Below are 27,571 nucleotides of genomic sequence, written 5' to 3' on the forward strand. Positions count from 1 at the left end.
TGGGGGCGCACCCTCCGGGCCGGGTTCCATGGTGCCAGAGGAACCCCCGAAGGCTCCGCCCCGCCCCCGCCCCGCGGGGGCCCCCATCCCCGGCGCTGTCTCCCCTCCCCCACCCGCGCGAGCAGAGGGACCGGCGGCTCGGCCCACGCCCCCTCCCCCGCGGGCGGCGGTGACATCACGGCCACGGCGGGAGGGGCGGCGTCGCGCGCATCACTTCCTCGGCGCCTCCCGCCCGCGCGGACAGACGGACGGCTGGACGACGGGCGGGCGGTGGACAGCGGCCCGCGGCCCGCGGACGGGCGCGGGGGCGCGGCGCGAGCGTGGGGTGCGCGGCCCGCGGCCCTCGGCGCCCCCGGCCCCATGGCGGGCCCGGCGCCTCCCACTGCCGACGAGCTGCCCGGCCCGGCCCGGCGCCTCTACTCCAGGTGGGCTGGGCGGGCGGCGGGGACGCGCGGGGACCGGGCGGCAGGGGCCGCGGACGCAGGGACGCAGGAGGCGGGAGCGGCCGGCCCGGAACAAAGGCGGCGGCGGCGGCGACGGCGGCGCGCAACGTGGCGGGGACGCCCCTCCCAGCGGGCCGGCGGGGGTGGGGGGACGCGGGGTGCTGAAGGAGGGTGTCGGGGTCGGGGTGCCCCAGGGGCCGAGCAACGGGGAGTCCGAGCATGGGGGCGCTGGGCCTGCCACAGCCCACCCCCTGGAGACCGGCGAGGGAGGGGCGGCTAGGGGTGGGCAAGATGGGCCCCCCTCCCCACAGTGTCCGGGGCTGGGAGAGGGGCCCCTTCTCCAGCCCTGCCCTGCCAGCAGCTGGCCTCTAGCACAGCAGGTGTGTGGTGGGGGCTGCCAGGACTTCCCTCCCCAGCCTGGCACCTCCTCCCCACTGCCACAGCACTTGTGGGGAGGGGACCACGGTGTGTCACGGGTGGGGCCCGTCACCCCCCAGCCACCCACCCACCAGGTGCCTCTGGTTCAGCAGATTGCAGCTGGGCTGGGGTGACAGAGCCAGGCCGCTGGGTGGGTGTGTGCCTGCCTGAAAAGGCACCTGCCTGGGGCGGGTTCCTGGGTGATGCCAGCAGTCCGGGCCCTGTGCCCCATGCCCATCGGGGATGACGGGGTGGCCCTGCCCCTGGGCCGCGTGCCTGCTTGGTGACTCCTGGCTGGTCGATGGTGTGCTACAAGGTGATGCCCTGGGCCTGACCCGGGGTGGGGAGGGCACAGGTCTCTGAGGGCTTGTGTGCAGGTGTCCAGCAGAGCAGGGAGGGCACGAGTGCTGGTCAGGGCACGCTTCCTGGCTGCGGCTCCCAGAGGCAGGCCTGGCTCCTCATGGTCTGGACAGGCCCTCGCCTTGGAGTGACCTCATCCGGTTCCCCCAGCCATCCTTAAGGCCCGGGGGGCTTCTGAGTCTTCAACGGGCCTAGTGTGGCCTGCAAGGATTCTCCAGCGCAGCCGCAAACCTCCGCCGGGTGCTCCCCCGCCCCTCCGTCACCCCCCCAGACCTGTGGAATGAGGCCCCGGGGGCCCCTCCCGCCTCGGTCTGGCCTGTGCTGCTGGCTGGAGACAGAGCCCCCATTGTGTGGTCTCGGGATGGAGCGCTGAGCCCCCGGCCTGACTCCCGGGCCCCACGCAGGGGGAGGGGCGTGCCAGTGGGTTTACTGGCAGCTGACCCCGGAGGCCTGTCCTTGAGGACTCCTGCACGGCAACCCCCCCACCCCCTGCCCCCGTGGGAATGGGGGGCTCTGCGGGCCTCCTCTGCCCAGAGTGGCCACTCCGATGGAGAGGCCAGGTTCTGGAAGAATGACAGGCGTTGATCTGGTGGCCACCGGCTATGCGTGTGTGTGCAGGGGAGCTGTGGGTGGAGGGGGCCCCTGGGTGCTTTAGCCTTGGGAGACCTTGCGCAGTGGAGCGTGCAGCCCACGTTGTGCTAGCCTCCCCCCTAGGCTTGACCTGGGAGCCTGGTGTGCGGGCGGGGACAAGGACAAGGACCAGGGGCCTGGGGGAGCCGTCTGTGGGCAGGGGCAGAGCTCAAAGCAAATACCTGAGAGGCCCCTGAGTCCCACCTGGATTCCTTGCAGGCTGAGCCCTGGGTGGAGATTGGGGGGACGGACTTGGTAGAGATTCTGAGCGCATGGCTGGGAGCCTGCTTTCAGGGCCCATGAAGAGGCCCTTGGGGATGGGGGTCGGACCTGAGCATGCTGGGTGTACACAGGGTCATTTCTGCTCGGAACTGGCTTCCAGAGGCCGCCAGAAAGCTGTCCCCTCGGAGCCTGAGTGTCCAGGGAGCCCCGCTGTGGCGTGGGAGCCCAGGGCTGCACGTGGATGTCCCACGGACAGGAGCCATTGGGTCTGAGCACTCCATGGATGGCTGCTCCAGAAACCCCAGCGTGTGGGGGGCTCCCTGGGGCCAGGTCAGGTCTCCTCTGCCTTGTTCCCCCCCACCCCCCGCAACCTGGTGGCTCCCCTTCCCACACCAACGTTCCTTCCTGGGGAGATGAGTTCGGTTCTTGCAAAGTGGGTCCTGGATTTGGGCTTCGAACCAGCATTGAGAGGGGCCTGAGCATGAGTGTGTCCACGAGCCCACCATGTCCCTAGAGGGGGTCCTGGGGAGGGGACTGGGTCAGGTAGGCAGAAGTGGGTGGGGTCTCATGAGAGCCATTAATGCTGAGAACCCTGGTGCACTGCTCCTGGGCCCGTTTCCCCAGGGCAGAGGTGTGGGACGGAGGGCCCGGGGTGGGGGGGATGGGTGGGTAGCCAAGAAGCCCCCAGAGTGGGGGAGCCGTGGGCCATCCTCTCCTGAAACCCTGCCTTCTGTGAGGCCAGCAGCTGAGTGCTACTGGCAGGAACTGGGAGGGGAGAGCGGGGTAGGGGGCTCGTTAGAGGTGCCCCCACCAGCAGGTCCCCGGACGGGGATGCCATGCCGCTGGGCTCCCTGGACGTGTGACCCTCAGGTGCTTTCTGAAGCTGGTGACAGACACGCCTCCCCCCTTCAGTGATTCCTGCTGCCACCAGGCCGCCTGTCCCTGCTGTTCTGAGATCACTCCCAAGACTGAAGGGGAGTCAGTGTGGCTTCACTCTGGGGACAATGGGATGGGGTGAGTGGGGGCCTGGGGCGGCTGCCCAGGCACCCAGAGTGTGGGTGACAGCCCTGGATCACCTTTAGCAGAGAGGGGTTGATGGGGACCCAGCCCCCGCCTGGTGAGCCTCCGCGATGGCCCCCAGGGGACACTGTGCCGTCTGGGGAGACAGGTGGGAGGGGGCCTGTGTGTGCAGAGGGCAGGGCAGCAGGGGCCGGGGCTGAAGGCTACTCTCGGCCGCCGAGGGCGGGTGGGAGGGGTATCGGGTGACGTGATGGCCAGAGCAGCAAGGTCGGCCGCTGGGCGGTCAATAAGCACTTCATTAACTGGTGAGCCAGTGGACAGGTGGCGGGAGCTTGGCAGACGGTGCCCTGCCTCCTGGCCACTGTGGTCTGGCTGCTGGGAAGGCCGACCCTGGTCAGCCACTTTCAAGGAGAGATGTTCCGGGCCGCGCTGGTGCTGGAGAGCGGATATCACAGCTGGATGTGGCCCGGCTGGGGTGGGCAGCGTGGCCCCTGAGGCCTCTGAGGCCGCGGGCCCAGTCTGTCCCCAGGCTGTGGGGACTATAGGTTAAGAGTCAGGCACCTGTTTAGCCCACATGGCAAATCCCATGTGTAAAGACTGCCGGTCTCTGGGTTTGAGTGGTGAGACTGGCGAAGGGGGCACTTAAACTGCACCCGGGCCCTGAAAGCCCTGGCCATTCTGGCCCAGAGCCCCAGGGAGCTGCCGTCTCGTGCCCCGGCGGCCTCTGGGTGGACAGGCCTGCTGGAGGCCCTGCCGTCCTGCAGTGTGGGGTCCTGGGCAGTGGACAGGGACAGGCAGGCTGGCTTGGCAGGCGGATACTGAAGCGGTGGCCTCAGGGCGCCCCAGCCCGAGTGTGTTCCCAGTGGAAGCGGCTCCCACATATACCCCCAGGCCTGCGGAGGTGGTGTGGAGAGACAGACTTCTAGAACCTTCTTCACTGAGCAAGGAAGTGGGCCTGGCCAAGGTGGGCAGTCTTGCAGGGGAGCGGAGATGATGGCCTGCAGTGTGGGTGTTGGGGGGGCTGCCCCGAGAGACGGAGGAAGGGCCTGGGGTTGCAGGGTGAGGGTGCAGAGTTTGGGGGTTCAGCTTATCGGCAGGAGCTGGGCAAGGAGGAGATGATCCAGGCCTTGCCCTACCCCTCAGCTGAGCCGTCCCGGTTGTGGACAGAGGCCTTAGGGCCAGGAGGAGGGTACCCTGTCCTGGACCCCCTGAGAAGCAGGGCCCGGTGCGGATGGGTGGGCGACTGGCCTCGGCCTTGATCCACCCGCCCAGTGCCTTTCAGGTCTCAGCCCTCCCAGACAACCCCCGCCCCGGAACCTGGTGGGCTAATGCTGGCCTGGGTCAGTGTCCCAGGAGGCTTTGCTCCAGGCCTCCCGCTGCCCTCCACTCATCCTTGGGTTCCTGTCTCTGCTCAGACCTGGGTGGTCTTGGGGGTCAGGGCCCAGCCCAGCTCTCATTGCCCCTGAGCCCAGCCTCTCCCTCCCTGTCCCGGGCTCCCCCGCGGCAGCCTCGCTGAGCCTTCTCCCTGGTTGAGGCCCGTGATTGAGACGGGTGAGCGACCTGGCAGGAGGGGCTGCCCGTGAGGGGGACAGTACCCAGCAGGGGTGAGCCGCTGCGGTGCCCCAAGGGGCCTCATGCTTCTCCCTGCTGCTCTGCCCGACCGAGCCCCGGGCCTGGGCTTTGGTACTGAGCACCCCCCCACCGCCGCTGCTACTCCAGAGGCGCCGCCCTTTGCCCAGAGAGGGTCCCTCTGGCCTCATCAGCCGCGGCGGCTGGAGGAGCTGGGAGCGGGCTGCGAAGGTGGCCCAGGGGCCGGCAGGTTTCAGGAAAGGAGCTGGGCTGGAGGGTGTCTGTTTTTCTCAAGCCCGCGGCCCCGGGGCTCCTTCAGGCCCCGCACCCGGGTGAGACTCGGGGCCTGGAGCTCACTCGACGGCCAGGCGCTGGTCACCCAGCAGCGTCCCAGAGGTGCAGGGGACTAAAGGTGACCTGGACCCTGTGCCCCCATTGACCCTGCTGCGGGCCAGGCTTGGCGTGGGGGAGGACATGGTAGGGGTGCAGGGAACCGGCCTCCAGGAGGATGGGGCGGGGCCAGGTGAAGACCCTGCTCATCCCAGCTCTTGGGGTGGGGGGGTCACCCGCATTGGCTCCTCGCTTCTCTCACAGACTGACTGGGTGCTCCGAGCTCCTTTGTGCTGTGTGATCAGGTTCTGGCCCCGAACCGGCCACAGGGCCATGGTGGGGTAAGAGTCTGGGTGCAAGGGGCAGGGGCGCTGCTGCTACACCCCAGCTGTGGGCCAGCCCCTGAGGGGAGCGTGTGGACAGGCTCCCTCGGGGCACCCGCCCGCCCTGCTGACGGTGCTGATCCTGGCTCTGAGCCGCCCTTGATCCTCTGATCCGCTGCAGGCCCTGGGAGGCCGTGGAGCACCTGCCAGAGAGCTGGGGGGTCCGTTGGAACCCGCTGCTCAGGGGTGAAGGTGGGGGGCGGGAAGGGACCCCGCAGCTGGCACATGCCAGGACCAGCCGGCCGGGAGGAGGCCCGGAACCCCCCACCATGCCAGCTGCTGCCCCGGAAGGCCCGCCCGTGGCCCTGAGCTTGGCTGAGAAGGCCGTGTGCAAGGTGGTATACGGCGCCCCACGTCCGCGCCCGTTGCTGCTGCCCGTGGGCCTGGAGCTGTGGCTGTACGTGCAGAAGATGCGAGATCTGCGGGGGAAGAGGTGCGGCGTGCAGGTGGGCGGGTGGGCACCTGCAGGGGCGGGGGACGGGGCTCCCGGCCCGGGACCCCCTTCCTGGTGCCTCCCCAGGAGGAGGGCTCCCTCCATTGGTGCTCCCGGTGACGTCCAGATACCCTGGCATTGCACCCCTGCGCCCTTCACGCCTAGACCCAGGGCCCTGCCCGCACCAGAAACCTCCTCTGCTCTGAGCCACTGCTGCCGTGTGTCTGGGCAAGGAGGGGGCTGCTCCTGTGATCAGATCGGGGCAGCGCCCGCGGGGCTCTGGAAATGCCCATGTTTTAGACCCCGAGTCCCCGGGGAGGAGAGGGCAGCTGGCCGTGTGGTGAGCAGCTGGGCAGGGACAAGCAGGCCTTAATTAAGGAGCCCCGTGCACGGCCCTGGCGGTGGGGGTGCCGCTGCCCGTGGACAGTAACGTGGCATCTGGAGGGCCCTGCCCAGGGCGCTCGGCGAGGTGGGCATGTCGTCAGCGGGACACGCTGACGGGTCTGACAGCCGGGTCTCAAGGCCGAGTCCCTGACCTCTGGCTCTCAGAGCCTGCGGGGCTCTGCTTGAGTTTCACGGAGGCTGGGAGAGGGCGGGGTCCCCAGGCGTGGCCCCTGCACCCCCCAGGAGGGGAGAAGGAGTGGCCCCCACGCGGTGGGGGGCACGGCTGGACACGGGGCCCAGGGAATGCCTTGAGCCTGTGGGGTGCGGGGTGCAGGGCTCGGCGTCTCCGGGGGTTCGCAGCTGCGCCTCAGCCTGTTCTCAACGTGTCACCCGGTTTTCTGGACAACACAGGGGCAGCACGAGTGGGCGCCGTGGTCCGTCTCGGGGCCTTTGGATAGGGCGGTTGAGAAGCACTGGCGTAGAAAACGTTGCCTGTTTCTTAAGGAAATACGTTGGTTCCCCCGGTAACTCCTGGTCGTTGCGCAGTCCTGACGAGGAGGGGATGAGTTTGGGGGGTGGGGGTGCAGCGGGCCGTTTGGTGAGCACACTCTTAAGTTACTCTACGTTTTCCACGAGCTCTGACGAAATGCAAAGGCGGTGGGAGTAAGGGGACGGGGACCGGATCTTGAGCCGCCTCCCCACATTTCCGGGGCGCACTTTTGCGGGCCGTCTCAGAGGGGTGGGGTGGCAGGAGCCCCCGCCCTCTGTTCAGGCCGCCCCCCAGATTTCTTCTGTGCCTGCCACCCCCCATGCCCCTCTGGCCCCAGGGCAGGACATCAGCTCAGATGCAGCCTTGCCCCCGGAGGTTAGGAGGCTGGCACAGGTGACAGACTAGTCCCCTCCGAGAGCTTGGAGAGTGGGCCCCTCTCTAGGACGCAGGACGGGAGGGGCTGGGATTGGCTCCCACCGGTGTGGCCCCGACCGTCTCGTGACCCCTTGAGCCTCCCGTTCTCAGCAGGCATCAGGGCCTGCCCCGGGCCACTGTGGCCCCTCTGGAGGGTGGCAGGTGGCGCCCGGCCCAGGGGCAGCCCCTCTGCCCAGCGGCCAGGGGTCGGGAGGGAGGCTGTGTTCTCCGGTTGCAGGGGTGGCTGCAGTTGCACTCACGCCTTCGCCTGGCAGTCTGGGTCCCGGGGTTGGGGACGGGGTTGGGGGGGGTTGCAGTGAGGCTTTGGCATGGCAAGCCACACAGCAAGCCGGCCTGGGGGTGGGCTCGCCGCCCGACCCAGAGCTGCCTCTGCACGTTCATCCAAAGGGAGCCAGGCCCCAGCCATCCAGGGGGCCCCGTGGTGGCAAGGAGGATCTAGGGCCCCAGGCCTGACGGTATTAACAGGCCCGCTGGGACCCCTGACCTGTCCTCTCTGCCCAGGATGGAGGCCTCATGCCTAGAGCTGGCCCTGGAGGGTGAGCGGCTGTGCAAGGCAGGCGACTTCAAGGCGGGCGTGGCCTTCTTTGAGGCCGCCGTGCAGGTGGGCACCGAGGACTTGAAGACGCTGAGTGCCATCTACAGCCAGCTGGGCAACGCTTACTTCTACCTGAAGGAGTACGCGCGGGCGCTGGAGTACCACAAGCACGACCTGCTGCTGGCCCGGTGAGCGGCCCCGATCCCCCCGCCCTGCCTCACCGTGAGCCCCAGCAGACTTCCTCCTTGCCCGCCCCACCCCTGCCTGCCCACTCGCCCCCGTTTCCCACACGCCTCCGTTCTCCTCTGGCCTCCAGAGCTTTCCCCCACTGCTGACCCTCCCTGTCCACCCCCCACCCCAGCCCCCAGACCTCCCAGGCGGGGGCTGGGCTTCTCGGTCCCGAGCACCTTGCCCACAGGCCTTCCCCTCCAGCCCTGAGCCCTGCTCTCAGGACCAGCCAGCGTGGGTGCCCGTGCGCGCTGATAGAGCTGTCCCAGGGTTGATTCCCATCGCGAGGCTCCCGGCTTTCCCTGCCTTGGAACCAGGCTCCACCGCCAGGGCCTCCTCGAGACCTGGCAGAAGGGCGATCCTGGGCTGGGCCCACCTGCCACGGGCCCCCGCCCAGCACCATCCCAGGGACTGTGGGCCCCCCCGGTCCTCCGAGGCCCTTACCTGGGCTCCACGCTGGGCTAAGTCCTCAGTTCGGCCCCTGACTCCTTGCTGCCCTCCAGGACCATCGGTGACCGCATGGGGGAGGCCAAGGCCAGTGGGAACCTGGGCAACACACTCAAGGTGCTGGGTCGCTTCGACGAGGCCGTCGTCTGCTGCCAGCGGCACCTGGACATCGCCCAGGAGCAGGGGGACAAGGTGGGCAGGCGGCGGGCCTGAGTCCCTGGCTGGGAGGGAGACGGAGGACGACCCCTTTCGGAAATGAGGGTGCTTCTGGCTCACGCAGAGGCCGTGGGGCCGAGTCCCGGGCCCCCATCGTCCATGGCCGCTCCCCTCTCCCCAGCCTCCCCGCTGAATCCACCGACTGTCCCGTCACTCCTGGGCCTGGGGGCGACGGGGACGGGGTGGCTCTGGGAGGAAGCCCGGACAGAGAGGCTCTGCTGGGCCCCTGACGGCCCTGCTCAGTGTCCTCCCGGTGACCTTGTGGGGTCAGCGTCCCTGCCTGTGCATGGTTGACGCACCACTGTGGAGAGGTCACTGACTCAGCCCGGCCACCCTCGGGGGTGGCAGAGGCGGAGCCCTTACCCGGGGTGGTGGAGGGGTGAGCCGGGAGGGACGGACCCCTCCTCATGACCCCTACCTTAGTGTCTGGACATGGTCATGCCCTTGCCCTCGCAGCCCCAGGAGCAGGGGGGAGCGCCCGACTCCTTGGGACTGCGGCTTTGGAGACAGCCCCGGTCTCGGTGTCACCCCCAGGTCGGGGAGGCGAGGGCTCTGTACAACATCGGCAACGTGTACCACGCCAAGGGCAAGCAGCTGTCCTGGAATGCCACCCAGGACCCAGGGCACCTGCCGCCCGCTGTCCGCGAGACGCTGCGCCGGGCTTCTGAGTTTTACGAGTGAGCAGAGCGGGCAGCCCCCCTCCCCACAGCACCCACCTCTGGCCTCGGCCTGACGGGCCTCGGTGCCTGAAAACCAGAGTCCTCCGGCTCAGCACTGAGCCGTCCCCATTAGGTGCCGTGACCCTGGGAGGGGCTGCGTGGAGGCCACGGGCTCAGCATCCTCTGGCCTGGGCGGGCGGGGGCGTTGCTGGGAGGGATAGGGCTCACACAGACTCGGCCTCCAGGAGGAACCTGTCCCTGGTGAAGGAGCTGGGAGACCGGGCGGCCCAGGGCAGGGCCTATGGCAACCTGGGCAACACCCACTACCTGCTGGGGAGCTTCACGGAGGCCACGACCTTCCACAAGGAGGTGAGCGGAATGGCAGGGCCGTCCCCAGCCCCTCGCTCTGTCTGGGCTGGGTGCCGGGGCTCCGGGGCTGCCCCGTGGGCACTCAGTCGTCGGGCTGGCTGTGCCAGGCAGGGGGCAGCCCCTGCCACCGGCAGCGGGTCCCGGGCTGCCCCGTGACCACCCTGGGCCTTGCACCTGCATCCTCAGCGTCTGGCCATCGCTAAGGAATTTGGAGACAAAGCGGCAGAGAGGAGAGCCTACAGCAACCTGGGCAACGCCCACATCTTCCTGGGGCGCTTCGACGTGGCCGCCGAGTACTACAAGTAGGCAGCCTCCCGCCGCCCGGCCAGGGAGAGGGTGGGCCCTAGGAGGACACGGGCGAGGGCGCCTGGACACCAGTCCAGGGAGGTGCCTCCCCACCGCAAGGTCTGCCCGCCCAGCCTCCCCAGGGGCCATGGATTGTGGGGAGCAGTGCTCTGTGCCACCCCACAGGGGCAGCTGATGGAGCCCAGAGAGACGCCCCTGTGGGATCTGGGGCTGGGTCTGCACCCCCACCCCGTCTACCCCTTGGAAGGGGGCTTGGGGAGCACGAGCAATGCCCTGGCGCCTGGCGGAGGGGAATCCTGGAACCCCCCTACATTTCTGGGGTGACCCCCTGCTGACCCACCCACCCCCAGGAAGACGCTGCAGCTGTCCCGGCAGCTCAAGGACCAGGCGGTGGAGGCGCAGGCCTGCTACAGCCTGGGGAACACGTACACGCTGCTGCAGGACTACGAGCGTGCGGCCGAGTACCACCTCCGGCACCTGCTCATCGCCCAGGAGCTGGCCGACAGGTGTGCGGCGGGGACGTGGACCGCGCAGGCCCACGGGGGCTCCCGACCGCCCCTTTGGGCCCCAGGCTGACCCCCGTGGCCTGTCGGCTCGCTGGTCTGGATCTGAGCCCTGCTCTGCCTCTGACCACCAGGGGACCCCCCCAGGGCTCAGCCTTCCTCCATCATTCAGCCGTGCCGCCCATCGGGAGGGACTGGGGAGACCCCTGGGCGCTGGGCTGGCTGGGCCCCAGTCCCCGGCCCGTTGCCCCCTTGAGCAACACCCGCTCCCCGCCTTCCACCAGACCGACTGACAAGACCCCTAGGTGCACAGCCGCGCGTGCAGGTCTGGAGGGTAGCGGCTACAGCCAGAAAGCTCGGAGTCCACAGGCCAGGGCCCCTCGTGGCTGGAGGAGAGGAGGGGTCTTCTGAAAAGCCGCTCTGCTGGGAGGCTTCTAAGGGGCGGCAGCTTTTCTCTTGGGTGACGATGTTTGGAAGTAGTCAGAGGCGAGGGCCGTAGATCGTAAATGTACGTAGAGCCGCTGAATTGTGCACTTTACGGGGGTTGAGGTTGTGTTACTTTTACCTCAATTTAAAAATTAATGAGCCAAGGAAATGAGGTCACTGCTGCCACCAGGGTGAGAGCCTCACCAGCCACTAGGGGGTGGTCAAGGCCACACCTGGACCACCCTCCCCATGGTGGTGGGCCTGACCACCTGGAGGCTGGGGGCTCGGGACTGCGGGACTGGGCAGGCTGGCAGGCCTGGCCGGCAGATGTGGACTCAGTTTCCCTCCCTGGCAGAGTGGGCGAGGGCCGGGCATGCTGGAGCCTGGGGAACGCCTACGTGTCCATGGGGAGCCCGGCCCAGGCCCTGACCTTTGCCAAGAAGCACCTGGAGATCTCCCAGGAGGTGAGCTGGGCCTCCCCTGCCCTTCGCCAGCGTTGGAGCCGTCCCCCACCCCCTCCTCGTGTTGCCTACAGACATCTAGGCCACGTGCCTCCGTGTGCCCTGGACTTTTTCCTGGCTGTCGCCATCTCCCGCGAAGGGGCCCCACCACCCCGTGACTTCAGGGGCTCGTGGCTCCTCCTTTCCCGTAGCCAGATGGTCGGGAGGGGGCAGCGGGGGCCCATTCTCGCCCCTTAGAGTGTTAGTGTTGCCTTTGGAAAGCCACCTTCCGGTGCTTCTGTCCCCGACAGAACTGTGCCAGGCTGGGCCGTGGCACGCCTGTGCCCAACACCCAAGTGGAAATAACCTGCCAGGGGCAGTCCCGGGCATGAAGGCATGGCCACCCCACGGGGAGGGTCTTCCCCTGGGACCGCTCAGCCAGGCACCTTCCTAGGGAAGTGGGCCTGTCCACCCAGGCCCACCTTCCGTGGCCGGGGTCGCCCCTGGGTCTGTGGGCACAGGTGGGCCCTGGTTCCCGGCCAGTCCCCCCTCGCCTCACCCATCCCGCTCCTTGGCCCCCACCCCACCCCTGGGAAGCAGCCCCAGTTGCAGAGCCAGGTTCCCTCCCTCCTCAGTGCTGCCCAGACTTGCCACAGCCCTACGTCCAGGGGCGGGCAAGGCCCTCAGGTGCCCAGGAGGTGGAGGGGTGGGCAGGGGAGCTCAGGTCAGGGGAGGGCCTGGCTGGGGGGCCCCTGGAGCTGCACTCGGGCCCCCCGCCCGCCTTTCCCGTATCCTGCTCCCGGGTAAGCACAAGCCCTCCCTGCCACAGGGGTGCTCACCCGGGCTCCCGGGGACGCAGGGCTGAGAAAGGCTGCCTGCCCACAGGAGGGCTCCACGTGGCACGGCTGTCCGCACCCCGGGAGACTCTGGGCGCGGTGGGGCCTGGTGCCCTTGGGGCCCCAGGGTGGTGGCTGTCCCGTGGGGCCCCACTGACTCGGCCCCGCCTGGCTGCAGATCGGGGACCGCAGCGGGGAGCTCACGGCCCGCATGAACGTGGCACAGCTGCAGCTGGCGCTAGGTCGGCTGGCCAGCCCGGCGGCCGCAGAGAAGCCAGACCTGGCTGGCTACGAGGCCCAAGGTGAGTTCCGAGGCCAGAGTAGGGGGTCCCACGCCTCCCGCCCCAGGCTCTGACCTCAGCCTGGGGTGCAGGGGCCTGGGAGGGCAGGAGTTGGCAGGCGGGCCGCTAGCAGTTGGTGGGCACTGGCTCACGCTAGGGGGCTTGGTCGGGTCTGCCTCCAGACTAGAGAACATTTAACGGAGCTGCCAGGTTAGGGACGGGCTCTCTCAGAAGGTGTTGAGCCCCTGTCCCCAGGGGGCGTCAGCTTCTGAGGCCCATCACCTACCTGTTCTGGAGCTCATGGTGGCGGGGTGGGGGGGTGAATGACGGGGTGCTGGGGGCAAGTTGGATACAGAGATGGAAGGTGGTGAGTGACAGACAGGGTCCCTGCGGGGCAACGGGGCCTGGGGCCGGTCCCTCCTGCCTCTGGGGCAGTGAGGGTCTGGGGTCACCCTGAGTGAGCCCCCCAGGTTTATCACCAGGGCAGGTATGAGGACAGAGAAAGGGGCTTCTCCCTGGTTGCCCCCTTTCTCTGAGACTGAGGAACCCCTCCAGGCGGGGGGCTGGGCCTGGGGGAGGGTTTCTCGTAGGGATGGAGAGGGGACGGGGCTGCTGGAAGGAGGGAGGGGGGCCCAACCAGCCATAGGCCGGGTGCCAGTCAGCTGAGGCCGGCTGATCGCCGCGGCGGCTGTAATGACCTCACTGGTGGGCTTCTGGCTGCCCCGTGCAGGTCAGTGACGCTCCTCCAGGCAGATAGATGAATAAGTGTGTGTCGGGGGGCAGAGGGCAGGGGGGTCAGGAAGGGGAGGAGGAAGGGAGAGGCGGAGGGGAGGGGTGGCCTGGCGCTCCTCTCCCACTGCCGGGGGGTGTGGGGCAGGAGCTGGACAGGCACTTAGCCGTCCCCTCCCGTCCAGCTCACGGCGTCCCCCACCCGTGGCTCTCAAGTTTCCAAGGAGTCCGGCCCCAGGTCCCTCATGGCTGGGTTCCCCAGGTGCCCTCCTGCCCCGGCCTCCAAAGCCCCCTGGCCTGTCTGGCCACGGTGTCGGGTCTCCGGGGTTCTGGGATGTAATACTGGTGGGTTTGTGATGGTGGCCAGTCTGGAAGCCGGGGGCACGCGTCACCCTCTGAGATGGGAGAGAGGCAGCAGAGGCTCTGGGACCCTCCGCCGCCCTCGTTCTGGGGGTGCTGTGGCTGGTGGGGGTGGGGTGCAGTGTGGCCCCCCTCTTGCTCCCCACCCCATCCCGATCCGTGCACGCTGACGTCTGCCCTGCGGGCGAGGTCTCCCGAGGGTGGCAGCTCTGTCCAGAACCCCTGGCACGCCAGGCCCTATGAGACTGCCCTCTGGGAACCCCAGCGGCGGGTGGGGGCGGGGCCAGGCCCAGCATCTGGAAGGACTCCCCCAGAGGCGCGGCCCAGTGCCCGTCCGCTCTCCGGGTGTTTTCCTTCTCCTCCAGGCGGGGAGAGGAGAGGGGGCCACGGGGTGGGGCGGGAACAAGGCGGCCTCTGTCCTCCCCGTGCCTGGTCCTCTGCTCTGCCCAGGGCCAGACCCTTCCCCGCCAGGGCCCCTGGAAGCCTCCTCCCCACTGGCCGCCAGCGCCCGGCCGCCAGCAGACACTGGGAGAGGCCGTCCTCCTGGGAGGACGGCGGCTGGGCCCGGGACTGCGGAGGCAGATCCGGGGGCCCGGGGATGCCGCTGCTGGATGCAGGCCAGCACCGTGAGTCTAGGCAGCCCCGGAGGAGACCCTGGGTCCGGTGAGCCTGGGTGGGGGGCGGTGGGGGCCACGGCAGGGCTGGTCTGCAGGAGTGGCATCATTTGTTCACTTATTCATTCACCAGTTCATTCCGGGGCATGCTGAGCGCCGGCGGTGGTCTGGCCCAGTTTCCGGAAAGCTGGGAGCCTGTCTTTTGGGAACTGTCTTGGGGGGGGTTGGAGGGGGAGACAGCTGCAAACCCAGAGCCTGGTAGTGGGGGAGGCGTAACCAGCCCTGGTGGAGGGGCGTCCTCACAGGAAGGAGGAGACCCTGGCCTCTGTCTGGGGGACTGGCTGCGGCCCTTGTGGTGGGCGTGGCCTCGTGACACCGGCGAGGCCTATGGTGGTGCTGGGCCTGGCGGTCACTGGCCGGCTGCAGGCCAGGCCTCAGGGCCTTTCCTCCCTGCCTTGATAAACACGAGGGCACTATGTGCAGCTGGAGGACCCAGAGCCAGCCGGGTTCAGTCTGTGACCCTCACGGCCCTCCGCTGCCCCCACCTCAGCAAAGAGGTCCCAGAGCCAGTCTGGGTGGGTGGGGCCACCTCCTTGCCATCTGTGCCCTGGGTCACGGTCTGTCCTCCCAAGGTGCCCGGTGTGCCCACCCCTGCCCATTCCAGTAGGGCGCCTGGGGGCGGGGCGCGCCAGACAGAGTTTTCCTGTACCCCCGGCAGTACGGTCAGCGCGCAAGACGAGGGAGTCGGTCCCGAGCCCTGGGGGGCTGCCCGCTCGCCCCCTCTGCAGGACGTCCGTGTGCCCCGCCGCCCCCACTTGTGCCACCACAGTCCCCTCGTCCTCTGGGCCCTGCTCGGGGTGTCCTGGCCCCAGAGCAGCGGGAGTCCCTGGACACCACACCCAGCCATCTCTGGAGGTTGGGATGTACGTTGGCGTCACGTCTGAGTGACTGCTTAAGCTGCGGGCTCTGACCCTGGCTGACCAGGTGACCTCGCTGAGCCACCGTGTCCACGTCTGAGAAGCGAGCCGGCTGGTCATCCCGGGAAGGTGGCCGGGCGGGGACAAGGGCACGACTCACGCCCTGGGAGGGCTGAAGACCAGCCCTCTGTCCGTCTGTGCATTCAGCAAGTGGCCTGCAGCCCACCCAGGCTCCCGCGATGGACAGACCAGGGCCGTGGGGCCTGTCCCGTGTCTGTCTCCTCCCTGGCTCCTCTCAGCCTGGCCCTCCAGGGCTTTCCAGGTGAGCCTGCCCTGTCCCCGTGCCCCATGCAGGCCTGCCTGCGGCCCAGCGGCCCATCCCGACTCCGGCTCTACCCCCGGGGCTCTGTGGCCTTGGCCAGGCTGTTGCCCTCTCTTGAGCCCCCGTGTCCATGGTCCTGGGAGGGTGGCTGGGACCTTCTTTGCTGGGGACGGCCCAGAGGGGACAGCGTGTGAAGCTGCACATGGGGCTTCACATAGTAGGCGCTCGGTAAACACTGGCTACTTGTTCCATTCTTAAAGTACCTACTGTGTGCGGGGTCCTCTCCAAGTCTGAGGGCTGCAGCAGCGATAAAAAGTGACGCGTGAAGAAAGCCAGTCGTGTTACAGGTGCTTTAGGGGCTGGCTAGAGATCTGGGGTGGGGCGGGGGTAGCCGTAAATACAGCAGTAGGTGGGGCCACGCAGAGGCCGCTGTCACAGCCAGCTCGAGCCTCGTAAGAAAGCCCATAGACAGGGCAGCCTGCCGGCGGACACTTACTTCTCAGGGTTCTGGGGGCTGGGCATCCAGCAGCGGGGCATCCACATGGTGGGGTTCAGTGGGTGGCCTCGTCCTGCAGCGCAGACTGGGTGGTGGTGAGAGTGTGGAGGGGGTGTGCCCCCTGAGGGCCTCTCTGTTTCCTGTGAACCTCAGTCACCCTCATCACCTCCCAGGCCCCGCTGCCTGGACCATCGCCTGGGAGTCTGAGGCTTCAGCATACGAAATCTGGGTGACCCAAACCTCCAATCTGTACAGAACGTTTGAGTGAAGACGTGAAGGAAGGCAGGGAGGGTGCCCGGAGCTCTGGGAGGAACAGCAGCCTGGGCAAAGGAACAGCCGAAAAAAGGCCCCGGGGCAGGGGAGGGGGTGGGGGCCTCGTGGACCTTGTATGAGCCCCACCCCCATAGCTGGGGGTCCCGCTGGTCCAGCGAGGAGGAAGATCCAACCCAGACCCCTGGGGCATCTCTCGGGCCCTGGCATGGAGGAGGGACCACGGGGCAGGGCCGGGCAGGGGTGGGCGGGCGGTTCCGGGCGGACTCCGAAGGTGGAGCTGCCAGGAGTGGGGAGTGGACTCAAGGACGGAGCCAGGGGCCCTGGGCTGGGCAGCTAAAAGACCCTCAAGTTGGAGCAAGGCATGTCGAGATGCCCGGTAGGGACAGAAATGAGGGCGAGGGGCTCAGACTGGGCGGCGGTGGGCGGTCCTCGGGAAGTTTCCGTGCCCGATCCCCGGGTGGGCAGGGCAGGAAGCCAGCCAGCGGCGCCTGAATGCCCCCAGTCAGGGCCGGCTCAGCCCTAGGACCGTTGGAAGTGCCGGGTTCAGAACGCGCCGTCCAGACAGAGGGTGCATTTAGCCCAGCCCGGAGGGCCTTCCGCCCGCCGTCCACATGGGCCGTGGGGGGGCCGCCCTGGAGCCGGGCGCGTCTCAGAGGGACCGTTGGTGGTGGAGGCACGGGCGGGGCAGGAGCAGCTGTGCGGGGCTGGGTCCGGCGTCCGGGGTGGGGAAGCCGCGTGGGGCCTCGAGGGGGTCAGGGGAGGGCAGCTGAGAGGAGGCCCCGCCGGCTGGGGTGAGTAGGTGCCGTGGGACCCAGGAGGGGGGGGTCCCTCTGGCTCTGTTCACTTCCTGTGTGGGTGTGGTGGGCAGCGGGGTCCCCCCTTTCTGCCTCTCTCCTTCAGCTGTGGACCGAGGCTGTGCCCCTCTGGCTGGAGGCCTGGCCGAAGCCCACCGGCCAGCGGCCGTTTTCCGTGGGGGCAGCAGCAGACCTGGCCTGACCGCGGGGGCTGGGGAGCAGAGCTGGGAGCTGGCAGCTGGCCTGGTCCTAGGCCCGCGGACACCTTGGCACGGCTGGTCGGGCCGCAGTGGCCACTCCCTCCCCAGCTCCGGGACGGTGGCCACAGATGCCCCTCCAAGGACCCCTAGCGTCCCCAGCCTGGCCGGCATGTTCCTTGGCCTTTGGGGAGCGGGGGCGGGGGCAGGGGGTGGGGTGTGGCTTCTTCCGGCCCTGGGGGCTGGGGCGGGGAGGAGGGCACGGCAGTCCAGCCGCTCTGGGGCGCCTGCCCCGTCCTCGTGAGGCTCCAGGTGTTCCGTTTGTTCAGTCTGGACTGGTCTGGACGACTGGCCGCCGGAGTAGGCTCCACTCTGGGTACCGTGTCCCCCACGGTGGGTGCAAGCGCAGGAGCCAGGCTCAGGACTTGGGGTCGGGGGTGCCAGGCTGGGGGCTCCTGGCCTGCCCCCCATGGCCTCGAACCGTGGCGTGCATGCCTGGCCGCAACAAGGGCTGGACGGCGCAGCCTCCGAGTCCAGCTCCCCTCGCCTCGCTACAGGTGTCTGCAGGGCAGCTCAGCTTCACAGGGAGCCGGGTGCGGTGGGGGCTGGAGGGCAGCCCATCACATCCATGACTGTGGGTCAGTGGGCATCTGAGACGACTCCCCTGCACGGGGGCAAGCCCGCCCGTCTGACTGTGGAGGCGGAGTGGGGCGCCCAGCTCCACGGACTGTTAACAGGTCCAAGGCCAGAGGTGCCGAGACGGAACCCCCAGAGTGTCCACCGAGACCCGAGGCCTTGCTTGCTTCTCGCCCTGCACTTCCTGGGCTCTTCTGGCCCGGCCCTCAGAGGCGAGCTTGCTCGGCCCCCAGGGAGGACCTGGGCTGCCCGCCGTGTGGGCAGGGTGAAGGACGCGGGAGCCACAGAGCGGAGGCTGAGGCCGGCGGCCATGCAGACGCAGGAAGGGCGTCCCAGGGGAGGGCACTGTGGACGCAAAGGCCAGTGAGGAAGAGCCAGGCCCAGAACTCGGTGGGAAACCGGAGCATGGGGTGGGGGGCCGGTGAGCCAGACCCCACCCGGCCCCTGTGCGGTCAGCGCCCTCTGGACACCCGGGTACTCATCCAGTCGGGGCATGGAGGTCGTGTGGACACTGCGCTGGCCCCCATGTGGGTCAGGAGGCGGGAAGCTGGTGGTCCCTGGCCCCTGGGCTGGCTGACCTCGAAGCCTGGGCCTGGTGCCAGCTGACCAGACCTGCTGTCTTGCAGGGGCCAGACCCAAGAGGACACAGAGGCTGAGCGCGGAGACCTGGGACCTGCTGAGACTACCCCTGGAGCGGGTGAGTGGGCTTGGGTGGGCGGCTGGGGTGCGTGGGGACCTGTGGCAGCTGAGGGACAGGGCGTGACCAGGCTGGGGGTGGTGGTGTGTTGAGCTTATAACGCCCGCTGGCTGGGACTCCTGCCTGCATCCAGTCCTTGCCAAGGGAGAACGATGTGCCCTCTGTGGCCCAGGACCCTGCACGGGCCCCCCTCTGCCCAGAGAGGCCCCCGGAGGCCCCACGGCTTCCGTGGGCTCCCTTCGCTCTCCCCTCGGTCCTGCCAGCCAGCCTCGACCCCCCCAGGGTCAAGCCGCGGCCCTTAATGTGGCAGACCCCCACGTCTTGGCCAGCCCCCATCCCTGTGTGCTCCCAGGTGGGACATTGGGCCCTGGCTCTCTGGACCCACCAGGGGAGGGGGCTGTGTGGCCCTGGAGCCGTGGCCTGCCCTCGGAGCCTCTGGTTCCCCCAGCGGACTGGACGCTGGTCTCCATTGCGGACAAGGCTCAGGGCCACCCACAGTCACCCAGCATTCAGCCCGGGAAGGTGGACGTTCTGGGGGGAGGTCTGAGCTCCTACAGCACCGCCCCGCCTCTCCCTGCCCCCCGGCCGTCTGGACCCCTCGTGTTCTCTTCCCTCGGGCACCTGAATGCCTCCACCTGGGTCGGCGACCCTCCGCGTCCCACGCTGGGGAGCGCTAGTTCGAACTGCTGGCAGCCGCTGCCATGCCCAGCCTTCCCCCCGCAGGAGCAAAATGGAGACAGCCACCACGCGGGGGACTGGCGGGGGCCCAGCAGGGACTTGCTCCCTCTCCCTGTGAGGAGCAGGAAGTACCAGGAAGGGCCAGACGCGGCTGAGAGGAGGCCGCGGGAGGGCGGCCACTCCCCGCTGGACAGCGCGGACGTCCGGGTACAGCTGCCTCGCACGGTAGGTGACCCCTCCCCGGGCGCTGACGGAGCCACTGCGGGGGGCTCCACTGCCCACCCTTGCCCCGCCCACCTGGGGTCTCTCCAGGGGCTGAGGTCGTGCCTCTCTGCTGACCCCTGGCTCCTGATGGACACAGGTCCTGCTAAAAGCCCAGGGCACTCAGAGGGGTGTTGACTCACTGGCCAGATGGAGGCCTCACTGCAGGGACAACAGGCAGCCCAGGAGGGGTCTGCAGGACAGCTCGGGGTGCCGCTCAGGTCCTCGGGTCCAGCCAGCAGCCTCGTCCTGGGGACACAGCGTGCAGAGGTGGACAGACAGGGGCCGGGTGGACAGATGGATGGCGATGGACGGCTGAGGGGTGGCCGGACGGGTAATGGGGTAGGCAGACAGACGGGTGCAGGGGGAGGGGCTGACTTCTTACTGCTGGGCAGGGGTCCCGCTGTGCCTAGGCGCCTAGCTGGCCTCTCCAGGCCCTCGGGGTCTGGTCAAGGTACAGGGGCACGGAGGGGCACTTGCCCTGCCGTGTGTGGGTTCAGAGATCAGCCTGGAGCCCCACCCCCGTGCAGAACCCCTGAGTCCAAACCTCCTAGATTTGGTCTAAAAATAGTTCCTTTAGGGGTTTAGTCAGCACCTCCCAGCCTCCACAGGCCGTGAGTGCTGTGCTGGGTATTCTTAGCTGCTTTGCGCCCATCTTTCCATGAGCCTGGAGTGGCCTCCGCTGACCCTACCTGACCCCAGCCCCACTGGACGGCCGGCTGATGGCCAGAGTCTGTGTCTGGAGTGGGATGAGGAGGGAAGGGCGCAGGGCCAGGGAAAGGGCCGGGATCCCTGCGTGGGGCTCTGTCAGGCCCCAGGTGAGAGGGCCTGCTTGCTGCTGACACTGCCCATGGGAAAGGGGCCAGCCCTGCCCCTCCCCTCGGCCCCTGGGGCCCAGGCTGTGAAGGACGTTGCCCCCAGCGCAGCAGCGGCTTCAGGGTCTGACGGGTTGGCTGCGTGTGGTCTGAGGGACCCGAGTACTTGTCCTGGGGCAGGGGTTTGGGAGCAGGGCCGGGTCAGCCCCGAAGGTCGGGGCATCTTGGAGTGGCCCGGCCAGAGAGGGCTGGGCAGGACAGGACCCGGCCAGGGCACCGGGAAGCCACGGTGGGCTCTGGAGCAGGAAGGCCTGGCCTGTGCTCATTGCCCCACCACCTGGCTTCACCCAGGACTGTACATGCCAGCTGATGGTTGTCCATGCTGTGAGACAGGGGCTGAGTGGGGGGGCAGAGCCTGCACCCCAGCTGCTTAGCAGCACCCCTGTGCCCACAGCAGGACGTGCAGAGACTAGTTGGCCTCTCGTGAACCCCTCAGCCACCCCCGCCTCCCTGCACGAGGGCAGTTTTGGAAGGTGTCCCCAAGAGGCACCTGAGCCAACACCATACACCCTGCCCTCCCATGTGGGGGCCCCAGAGCCTCAGGCTCCGAAGGCAGGACCTGGGGAGGCGAGCACAGGCCGCCCAGACACACCCCGGCTGACCTGCCCGTCCACCTGGCCCAGCCACTCCGCACACCTGCAGTCCGGGAACCCCTTCTCCCAGACAGGTGGCTGCCGAGGCACAGGGTGTCACGGGTGCCTGTTCACCGCACCCCTAGAGGGGACCCAAGCCCCCGGACGGGAAGGAGACAGCCGAGGGCCTCCAGCTGGGAATGGTGGGGCTGGGGTTCTGAGCCGGGTCGGCCACTGACACCCCCAGCTGGGCCCCCGTAGGGGAGAAGGTGGGGCTTCAGGCCGAGGCGGTGCCCTTGAAGAAAGATCCCATGACACAGAGTTCAGAGCCTGGCTTCTTGGGCTGGAGGCTCGGACCCCGATAGGCTGAGCCTCGTGTCCAGCAAGCACCCAAAAAGAGGCAGTCTTGGAGGGCCAGTCCCCGCGGCAGCTCAGCCCTCAGTGGAGGGAGCCGGACAGAGGAGGGCCTGGGAGGGCACTCTGGTGTGCCCATCCCGTCCTCACCTCTCCTGTGGGGCTCACAGCTGCCTCCCCAAGAGACCTTGGGTGGTTGGCCCCAGGCCAGGCGGACACTGACCCCACAGTCCTCCCAGAGTAGGAAAGGGATGCCCCCTGGGGCAGTAGGAGGCCCGGGAGGCTGCTTTGGCCGAGGGGTCTTGGTCTGAGGCCGGGCAGAGGTCAGGGTCTGCTGCGTGGGGAGGTGGTTTGCAGGGGGTGGGGGTGTCAGGCCCCCGAGGCCCAGGACAGGGAGGGAGCCCATCCGTCTGTCTGCTCCCTGCGCTGGGCCGGCTCAGGCAGGAAGCAGGGACTGCTGTCAGCGGGAAAGTGCTCCCCAGACAGGTCCCATCCCCCGCCCCACTGCAGTGACCACCCGAGGCTCCAAGCTCAAGGAGATCCAACTCTGAGCGTTTACGGAGAGTGTGTGCGTGTGTACGGGTGTGTGTGTGTGTGCACGCGTGCGTGTGATCCATCTCTGAATGCTTACAGAGAGAGTGTGTGCGTGTGTCTGTGTGTGTGCGCGTGCAGCGCGGGTGGGCGGAGACAGGGAGGCGCCCTCGCCCCGGGGCCTATTTAAGCATCAGGCTGACAGGGCCGGGTGGGTCTGGGTGGTGAGGCGGCACTGGGCACCGCAGGCAGGGCTGCCTAGCAGGGGCCCTGGCGTCCTGCCCAGGGTCCACGTGGTCCCGCACTCCAGTCCGCCTGGCGCCGCTGGAGCGGCTGTGGATCCGCGTGAGTGTGGGGTCTCCAGCACGGTGCAGGCTCGTGGCTTGTGGGAACTGGACTCAGGCAGCCAAGCGTTCCCCCTGGGGGCTGGGGTCGGTGGATGGTCAGCCGGTGCAGTTCCCCAGGGGCCCGGCGCAGTGGGGCAAGTCTGGGGCATTTGGCCCCCGCCCTCTGTCCTGGGCGGCTGGGCCTGCTGGAGGGGGCCACCTGGGCGGGGGTCGGGGAGGGTTCGCACCACCAGGGCTGGCTCCTTGCTCCCAGAGAGAAGGTGGGCTGACGCTTCTGCAGGAGGGGCTGGAGTGAGCCTCAAGGCGGCCTGACTTCGGGACAGAAAGACCGAGCTGGGCTAAGGAGAGGTGGAGGGAGCGTGGGGGGCGCCCGGGTCCCCAGGTGCATCCTGCTGGGGTGCAGGGCTCTGTCCCAAGGGATGGGCATGGGTCTCCCCCTCTGCCTGTGGCCTCAGGCCAGCAGTGCGCAGCGTGAGAGGCGCCTGCCCTTCACAGGTGCTCCTGGGGTCCAGGAAAAGGAGAGGTGCCAGGCCCTGGGCCCAGGCTGGGACGGCTCTGGCATGGCGCCTGGGGAGCCCAGCTTGGAATGGCGCCATGGAACGGCCCGGGGGAGCCCTCTCAACCCAGCCGTGGCCGCAGTGGAGGGGCCTACAGCAACCTGTTCCCTCCAGGTGCCTCTCTGGAGTCTGAGCTTCAGCCCACGGGAGGCTGGAGGAGTGTTGGGGGCACACATGTCCAGTGACGTGGACCCCCCCGGGTCATACCTCTCCTGGGAGGGGCCTGGCACCATTCACCTGGCCCGTGGTTCACCTGGGAGACACCAGCCAGGGCCAGAGACGGGGCTGGGGGCCGGCAGCACCAGCTGTCCCCTGCAGTGGGGCGGGGCTGTGCTCAACCCTCACCCATCAGCCCAGGGCCCCTCCGGCCTGCGAGCAGAGCCTGGTGCGGAGCCCCCACCAGTTCACATTTGGATTCCGGCCCCCGGCCGCTCTCTGCAGGTCCCCAAGGCCCTGACGAGGTGAAGCTGGCCCCCCCAGCCAGGGCCCCTCTGGGCTAGTCAGGGTGGGTTGTCCCTTCCCTCCAGGCTCCGTGGGCACCCACAGGAGAGCGGAACCCTACGAGGGAGGACTGTGAACCGTACCCCCCAGCCTTGGCTCTGGGCCTGCCCTGATCAAGCAGGGGGTAGGGAAGGGGGTAACCTGAGAGCCTGAGCCTCAGTGGGGTCTCCTCGAGAACCATCCGCTCAGCTCCCACCCCACCGCGCCCACATCGGCCAGCGGGTCCTCCCAGCCTTTGGAGGCCTCATGGCCCTACAGCCCAAGCCCTGGTCTCGGCAGGCCTGGCTGTGCTCCAGGACCGAGTCTCCTCCCCATGAGATGGGTGGGTGACAGGTTGTCCAGAGCGCTGGGGGTCCTGCATATCCGACATGCCCTCCACGGAGTGTAAACTGAGGCCAGTGGAAGTGGGCTTGCCCAAGGTCCGCTGCCAGGTGGGACTCAGCCTACCTCAGTGACCTGGTCTCACACCTGTCCACCCCGTCCCAGCCCCTGCCCCAGAACTGTGGCCCCGGCCCTCCCATCCCGACCCCACCGGGGGGCCTTCTCACCCCAGCCTTGGCCCTCCCCAGTGCACACTGATGCCCACCGCGGGCATCTCCTCCAGGACTCCAGCCTGGTGTCCCAGCCCTCCCCCTGCCCCAGAGGCCCAGAGCACGCACCCCTCAGCCAGTGCTCGGAGGGAGGGGCTTGGGGATGATGGCACTGTCCCTCTAGCCTGACCTCAGCCCCAGCCCAGGGTCCCGGCCCCCACCGGAGCTGTCCTCCTGGCCTGCCCACTGATTGGGGATTTTATAAACATGTCCAGACCCCACAGGGCGTGGGGCTGGGGTGGGACACACACGCCCTCAGCTCCCCCAGGTCAGGCTCTTTGCCTTTGGGGCTGGCACCTCCTGGGTCACTGGCAGGGCCCTGGCACCTGGAGTGTGTGGAGCGGCCATGAAGGCTCCCCACCTGCTGAGGACCTAGTCGCTCACCCACTTGCTTGTCTGTTTGTTCAGCGGACACTGGTGAGCGCCAGGCTGGGTGCCAGAGCTCCAGAGGCACACGGGCATGGGTGGTGCCCACTGCAGGGGACAGACACGAGTGCCCGGGGGGGCCCGGGGCACAGGGAGGCTGCTGGCAGGTGGTGGTGACCCCCAGTGCGGGGAGGCACAGCAGTGTCCATCTGGGGAGGCTGAGGGAGACCCAGACAGAGCGGTGGCTGAGGGAGGGGAGAAGTGGGGGACGATGGTGCTGGGGGGCGGGATGGGTGAGAGAGGAGGGTCTGGACCTTGGTCCGAGCCAAGCAGCCCCCCGACTGTGTCCAGGGGTCTGCACGGGACAGCAGGACCACCCCGTGGCTGGTCTGGAGCCAGTGCTGACTGCCCGCCTGGTCCACAGAGCATCCCCCGGGCCCCATCCTCTGACGAGGAGTGCTTCTTCGACCTCCTGAGCAAGTTCCAGAGCAGCCGCATGGATGACCAGCGCTGCCCCCTGGAGGATGGCCAGCCCGCAGCTGCCGAAGCCACAGCCACCCCCACCCTGGAGGGGAGGGTCGGTGAGTCGGCCCCCACCCCGCTGCAGGCTCTGAGAGCGGAGCAGGCCAGCTGCAAAGTGCCCCCTGTCACCGGGAGCCCCAAGCTGCAATCCTCAGAGACCTGTCATCCTCCTTTCCCCCGGGACACGCCGGGTTGTGCAGCGAGCGGGCGTGGGAGGCTGGGCTCTCTGCGTCCCCTGCCCCCCAGGGGGCCCCTGGCCGGGCTGACTGAGAGCAGCCAGGGTCTGGGGTCGGCAGAGGTGCTCTCAGGGTCCCTGGGCTGGGTCCCTGCCTCCCTGGCCTGACCTCCGGTGCCCCGCAGCCCAGCCCTCGCTGACGGCCTCCCCGCAGACCGAGGAGTTCTTCGACCTCATCGCCAGCTCCCAGAGCCGCCGGCTGGACGACCAGCGGGCCAGCGTGGGCAGCCTGCCGGGGCTGCGCATCAGCCACAACAACTTGGGCCATCTGCGTGGTGACGGGGACCCCCAGGAGCCAGGGGACGAGTTCTTCAACATGCTCATCAAGTGCCAGGTGGGCCTGCAGCCCAGGGGCTCCCCCCGCCCCATCTGCATCCCCGGGCCCCTGGCCAGTGTTAGCCCAGGCCCCCTCTTGGCTTGGGCCCTGGTCCCTCTGTCTCAGGGTGTCTTGGGGGAGCAGGCCCCCTCGGCTGGCTCAGCCATGTTACCAGGCGCCCGTGGGTGCTCAGACCTGTGGGCCCCTTCCTGAGCTCCCTGAGAAGGTCACCTCGGGCCAGTCCCCCCTAGAGCTCAGGAGTCGAGCTGGGGGGAATCACCAGGTCCCCAGGGTTGTGGCCTCGGGTACCTCAACAGCCGTCCACCTCTGGATGGAGAAAACCAAGGGCCAGGCTGTACCCTGGAGAGCGGAGGACAGGAAGGGTCCAGCCACCCACTGGTCTGGGCAGGGGTTTGGGAACCCCCAGGGAAATGGCTGGGGAGGGGGCAGCTCCAGGGCCCGCCCACACCCACCCATGCAGGAAGCTGGAAAGTTTCCAGATGTGACGTTGGTCCCCACAGAGGAGAGGACAGCGCCGCCCTGGGCGAGTCCGAGGAGCCTCCAAACCAGTCCCTCCCGAGAACCCCCGAGCCCCCCGCCCACACGCACGCGCGCTCCGGGGACTGCACCGACTCCCAGCCCTTCTGCTTCAGACCCTGCAGAGAAGCCCTGCCGCCCCCCGGGCCCCCTGACTCCACGGGGCCCTGGGGAGCTCCGCGCTGCCCCACCCTGTCTCTGCAGCTCGAGAACACCCCAGGCCTGGGGGCCTCAGGAACAGACCTCGGAGACCGCCTGCCTGCATAGCTGTCTCCAGCCTGGTCATACCCTGTGGCTCCCTGCAAGGGCCGTTCTGGGGTCCCGGCTCCCAGGTCTGCCCCCAGAGCCGATGCCCAGGGAGGCCCAAGGTGGCCCGAGCAGCTCTCAGGCTTGAGCGGGCATTGCCACCGGACGGCGGCCCCCGCTCGGAGCCGTCCCTAGGGCCCCTGAGCCCTGGGCCGGGCCCCCAAAGGCTGGGGATGGGAGGCGCCAACCTGCGTGTCTGTCTGCCCAGTCCTCCAGAATCGACGACCAGCGCTGCCCGCCCCCGGACGTGCCGCCCCGTGGCCCCACCATGCCCGACGAGGACTTCTTCAGCCTCATCCAGAGGGTCCAGGCCAAGCGGATGGACGAGCAGCGGGTGGACCTCGCCGGGAGCCCGGAGCAGGAGGTGGGCGGGCCCCCGGAGCCCCGGCAGCAGTGCCAGCCCGGTGCCAGCTAAGGCACCCGCAGCCAGGCCTGCCCCCCACCCCCCAGTCCTGGACGGGGCGGGGGTGGGGTATGCTCACCAACGTCCAGGATGCCCACGGCCCCTCCTGCCTCCCCCTTGAGAGGCTTCCCAAGGCCGCGGCTGAGGGCAGGCTCTGAGCCACGCGGCCCTGCCCACTGCGCCGGACGCCGGGCACCCAGCCCCCACCGTGCCCCCTCCCAGGGCAGCGGGCTCGGGCCGGGGCCTGCTCCTGTCCCGTGCCCGCCCCACGTGGTACGTGGCTTCCCGCAGCCTTGCCCTCGCCCTCGCCCTGCCCCTGCCCGGGCCGGGACTTCAGCATGTCGGCTCCAAAGCCCCGGTGCTGTCCGGATCCTCTCCGCTCTCTCCCTGCCCCCCTGCCCGGCCAAATGTGAAGCCCCGCTGCCCACCCCCCACCCCCAGAGGCGTCTCTGAAGTCTCTCTGGCCACCAGTGACGGGCATTTCTGTCCTCCCAAAGCTGGCCCCAGGGGTGCTGAGCACAGGCGTGCTCGCCCCAGTTCAGCCTCAGCCCTGGGGAGGGCCCCCTCCACCCCCGGCCGTCCCCTGCCTCTTGCTGGGGCTGGAGGAGGACACAGGCAGACTCAGAAAGCCTGCAGCCTGAGAAGGCAGTCCCCCCACCCCAACGCCGGCCCCCAGGCCCCACCAGGCATGTCGTCATGAGCCCGTGGGACCGGGAGGCCTGCCACCTTCCTCAACTCCAAGCCCAGGAGCCTAGGAACTGAGCCGGCCTGGTTCTGGGAATACCAGCTGGCAAAGGTCTGCCCCTGGCCATCAGCAGGGCGGGTGGAACACCCAGCCCCCACCCCCACACCACGGGGGGAGTGACGTCAGCCCCTTCTCCTGCGGGGTGAGCCGCCCTCGGGATTGGGCACAAGACGGGGGCACAAGGCAGCCCCTCCTCTTGGGTGGCACCTACCCAGCCCCACGGCCCTGCTCAGCGAGTGCAAGGAGGCCACTGCACCCCTGCCCCTCCATACAGCTTGGGGAGCTCGGGGGGCCTCCAGGGCGAGGGTAGGGTGGCAGGTGTGGGGTCAGAGGACAGGGCTTGGCCACCCTCACACCTGAATGTACGTGCGTATTTATTGCTCACACATGTGTTTGCCGTGTTGTCAATGGGTCCTTTCCAGCCCAAGAGGTACATTTGTTCTGGTTTTCCTGAAAAAATAAAAGTCTGCCAAGTGGA

General features: G+C 68.6%; 1 protein-coding gene across 4 annotated transcripts; it reads left to right on the top strand.

The window, feature by feature from the left end:
* Positions 1-242: 242 nt before the first annotated feature.
* Positions 243-27,571, top strand: GPSM1 (G protein signaling modulator 1). Of its 4 annotated transcripts, none has more exons than XM_081590655.1 (14): positions 243-425; positions 7,618-7,839; positions 8,383-8,518; positions 9,077-9,219; positions 9,447-9,570; positions 9,757-9,872; positions 10,227-10,382; positions 11,161-11,269; positions 12,260-12,383; positions 18,327-18,397; positions 19,121-19,300; positions 24,454-24,610; positions 24,912-25,120; positions 26,154-27,571. In XM_081590655.1, exons 1-14 carry the CDS (start codon positions 361-363, stop codon positions 26,358-26,360), a joined length of 2,019 nt encoding a protein of 672 aa, XP_081446781.1. In that variant the 5' UTR covers positions 243-360; the 3' UTR covers positions 26,361-27,571. The 4 variants fall into 4 exon arrangements, with proteins under 4 accessions (XP_081446781.1, XP_081446782.1, XP_081446780.1 ...); XM_081590656.1 differs by lacking the exon at positions 243-425 and adding an exon at positions 596-823; XM_081590654.1 differs by lacking the exon at positions 243-425 and adding an exon at positions 1,253-5,807.

This window comes from Giraffa tippelskirchi, chromosome 4 (genome assembly GCF_054371585.1).
Source record: "Giraffa tippelskirchi isolate mGirTip1 chromosome 4, T2T-mGirTip1v1.2.pri, whole genome shotgun sequence".
Taxonomy (NCBI): Eukaryota; Metazoa; Chordata; class Mammalia; order Artiodactyla; family Giraffidae; genus Giraffa; species Giraffa tippelskirchi.

Coding starts and splice junctions, on each gene's coding strand:
- GPSM1 (XM_081590654.1), top strand. CDS start 5,644: ATGCCAGCTGCTGCCCCGGAAGGCCCGCCCGTGGCCCTGAGCTTGGCT. Junction 5,808..7,617: donor CGAGATCTGCGGGGGAAGAG/GTGCGGCGTGCA, acceptor CTCTCTGCCCAG/GATGGAGGCCTCATGCCTAG. Junction 19,301..24,453: donor GGGTACAGCTGCCTCGCACG/GTAGGTGACCCC, acceptor CCTGGTCCACAG/AGCATCCCCCGGGCCCCATC.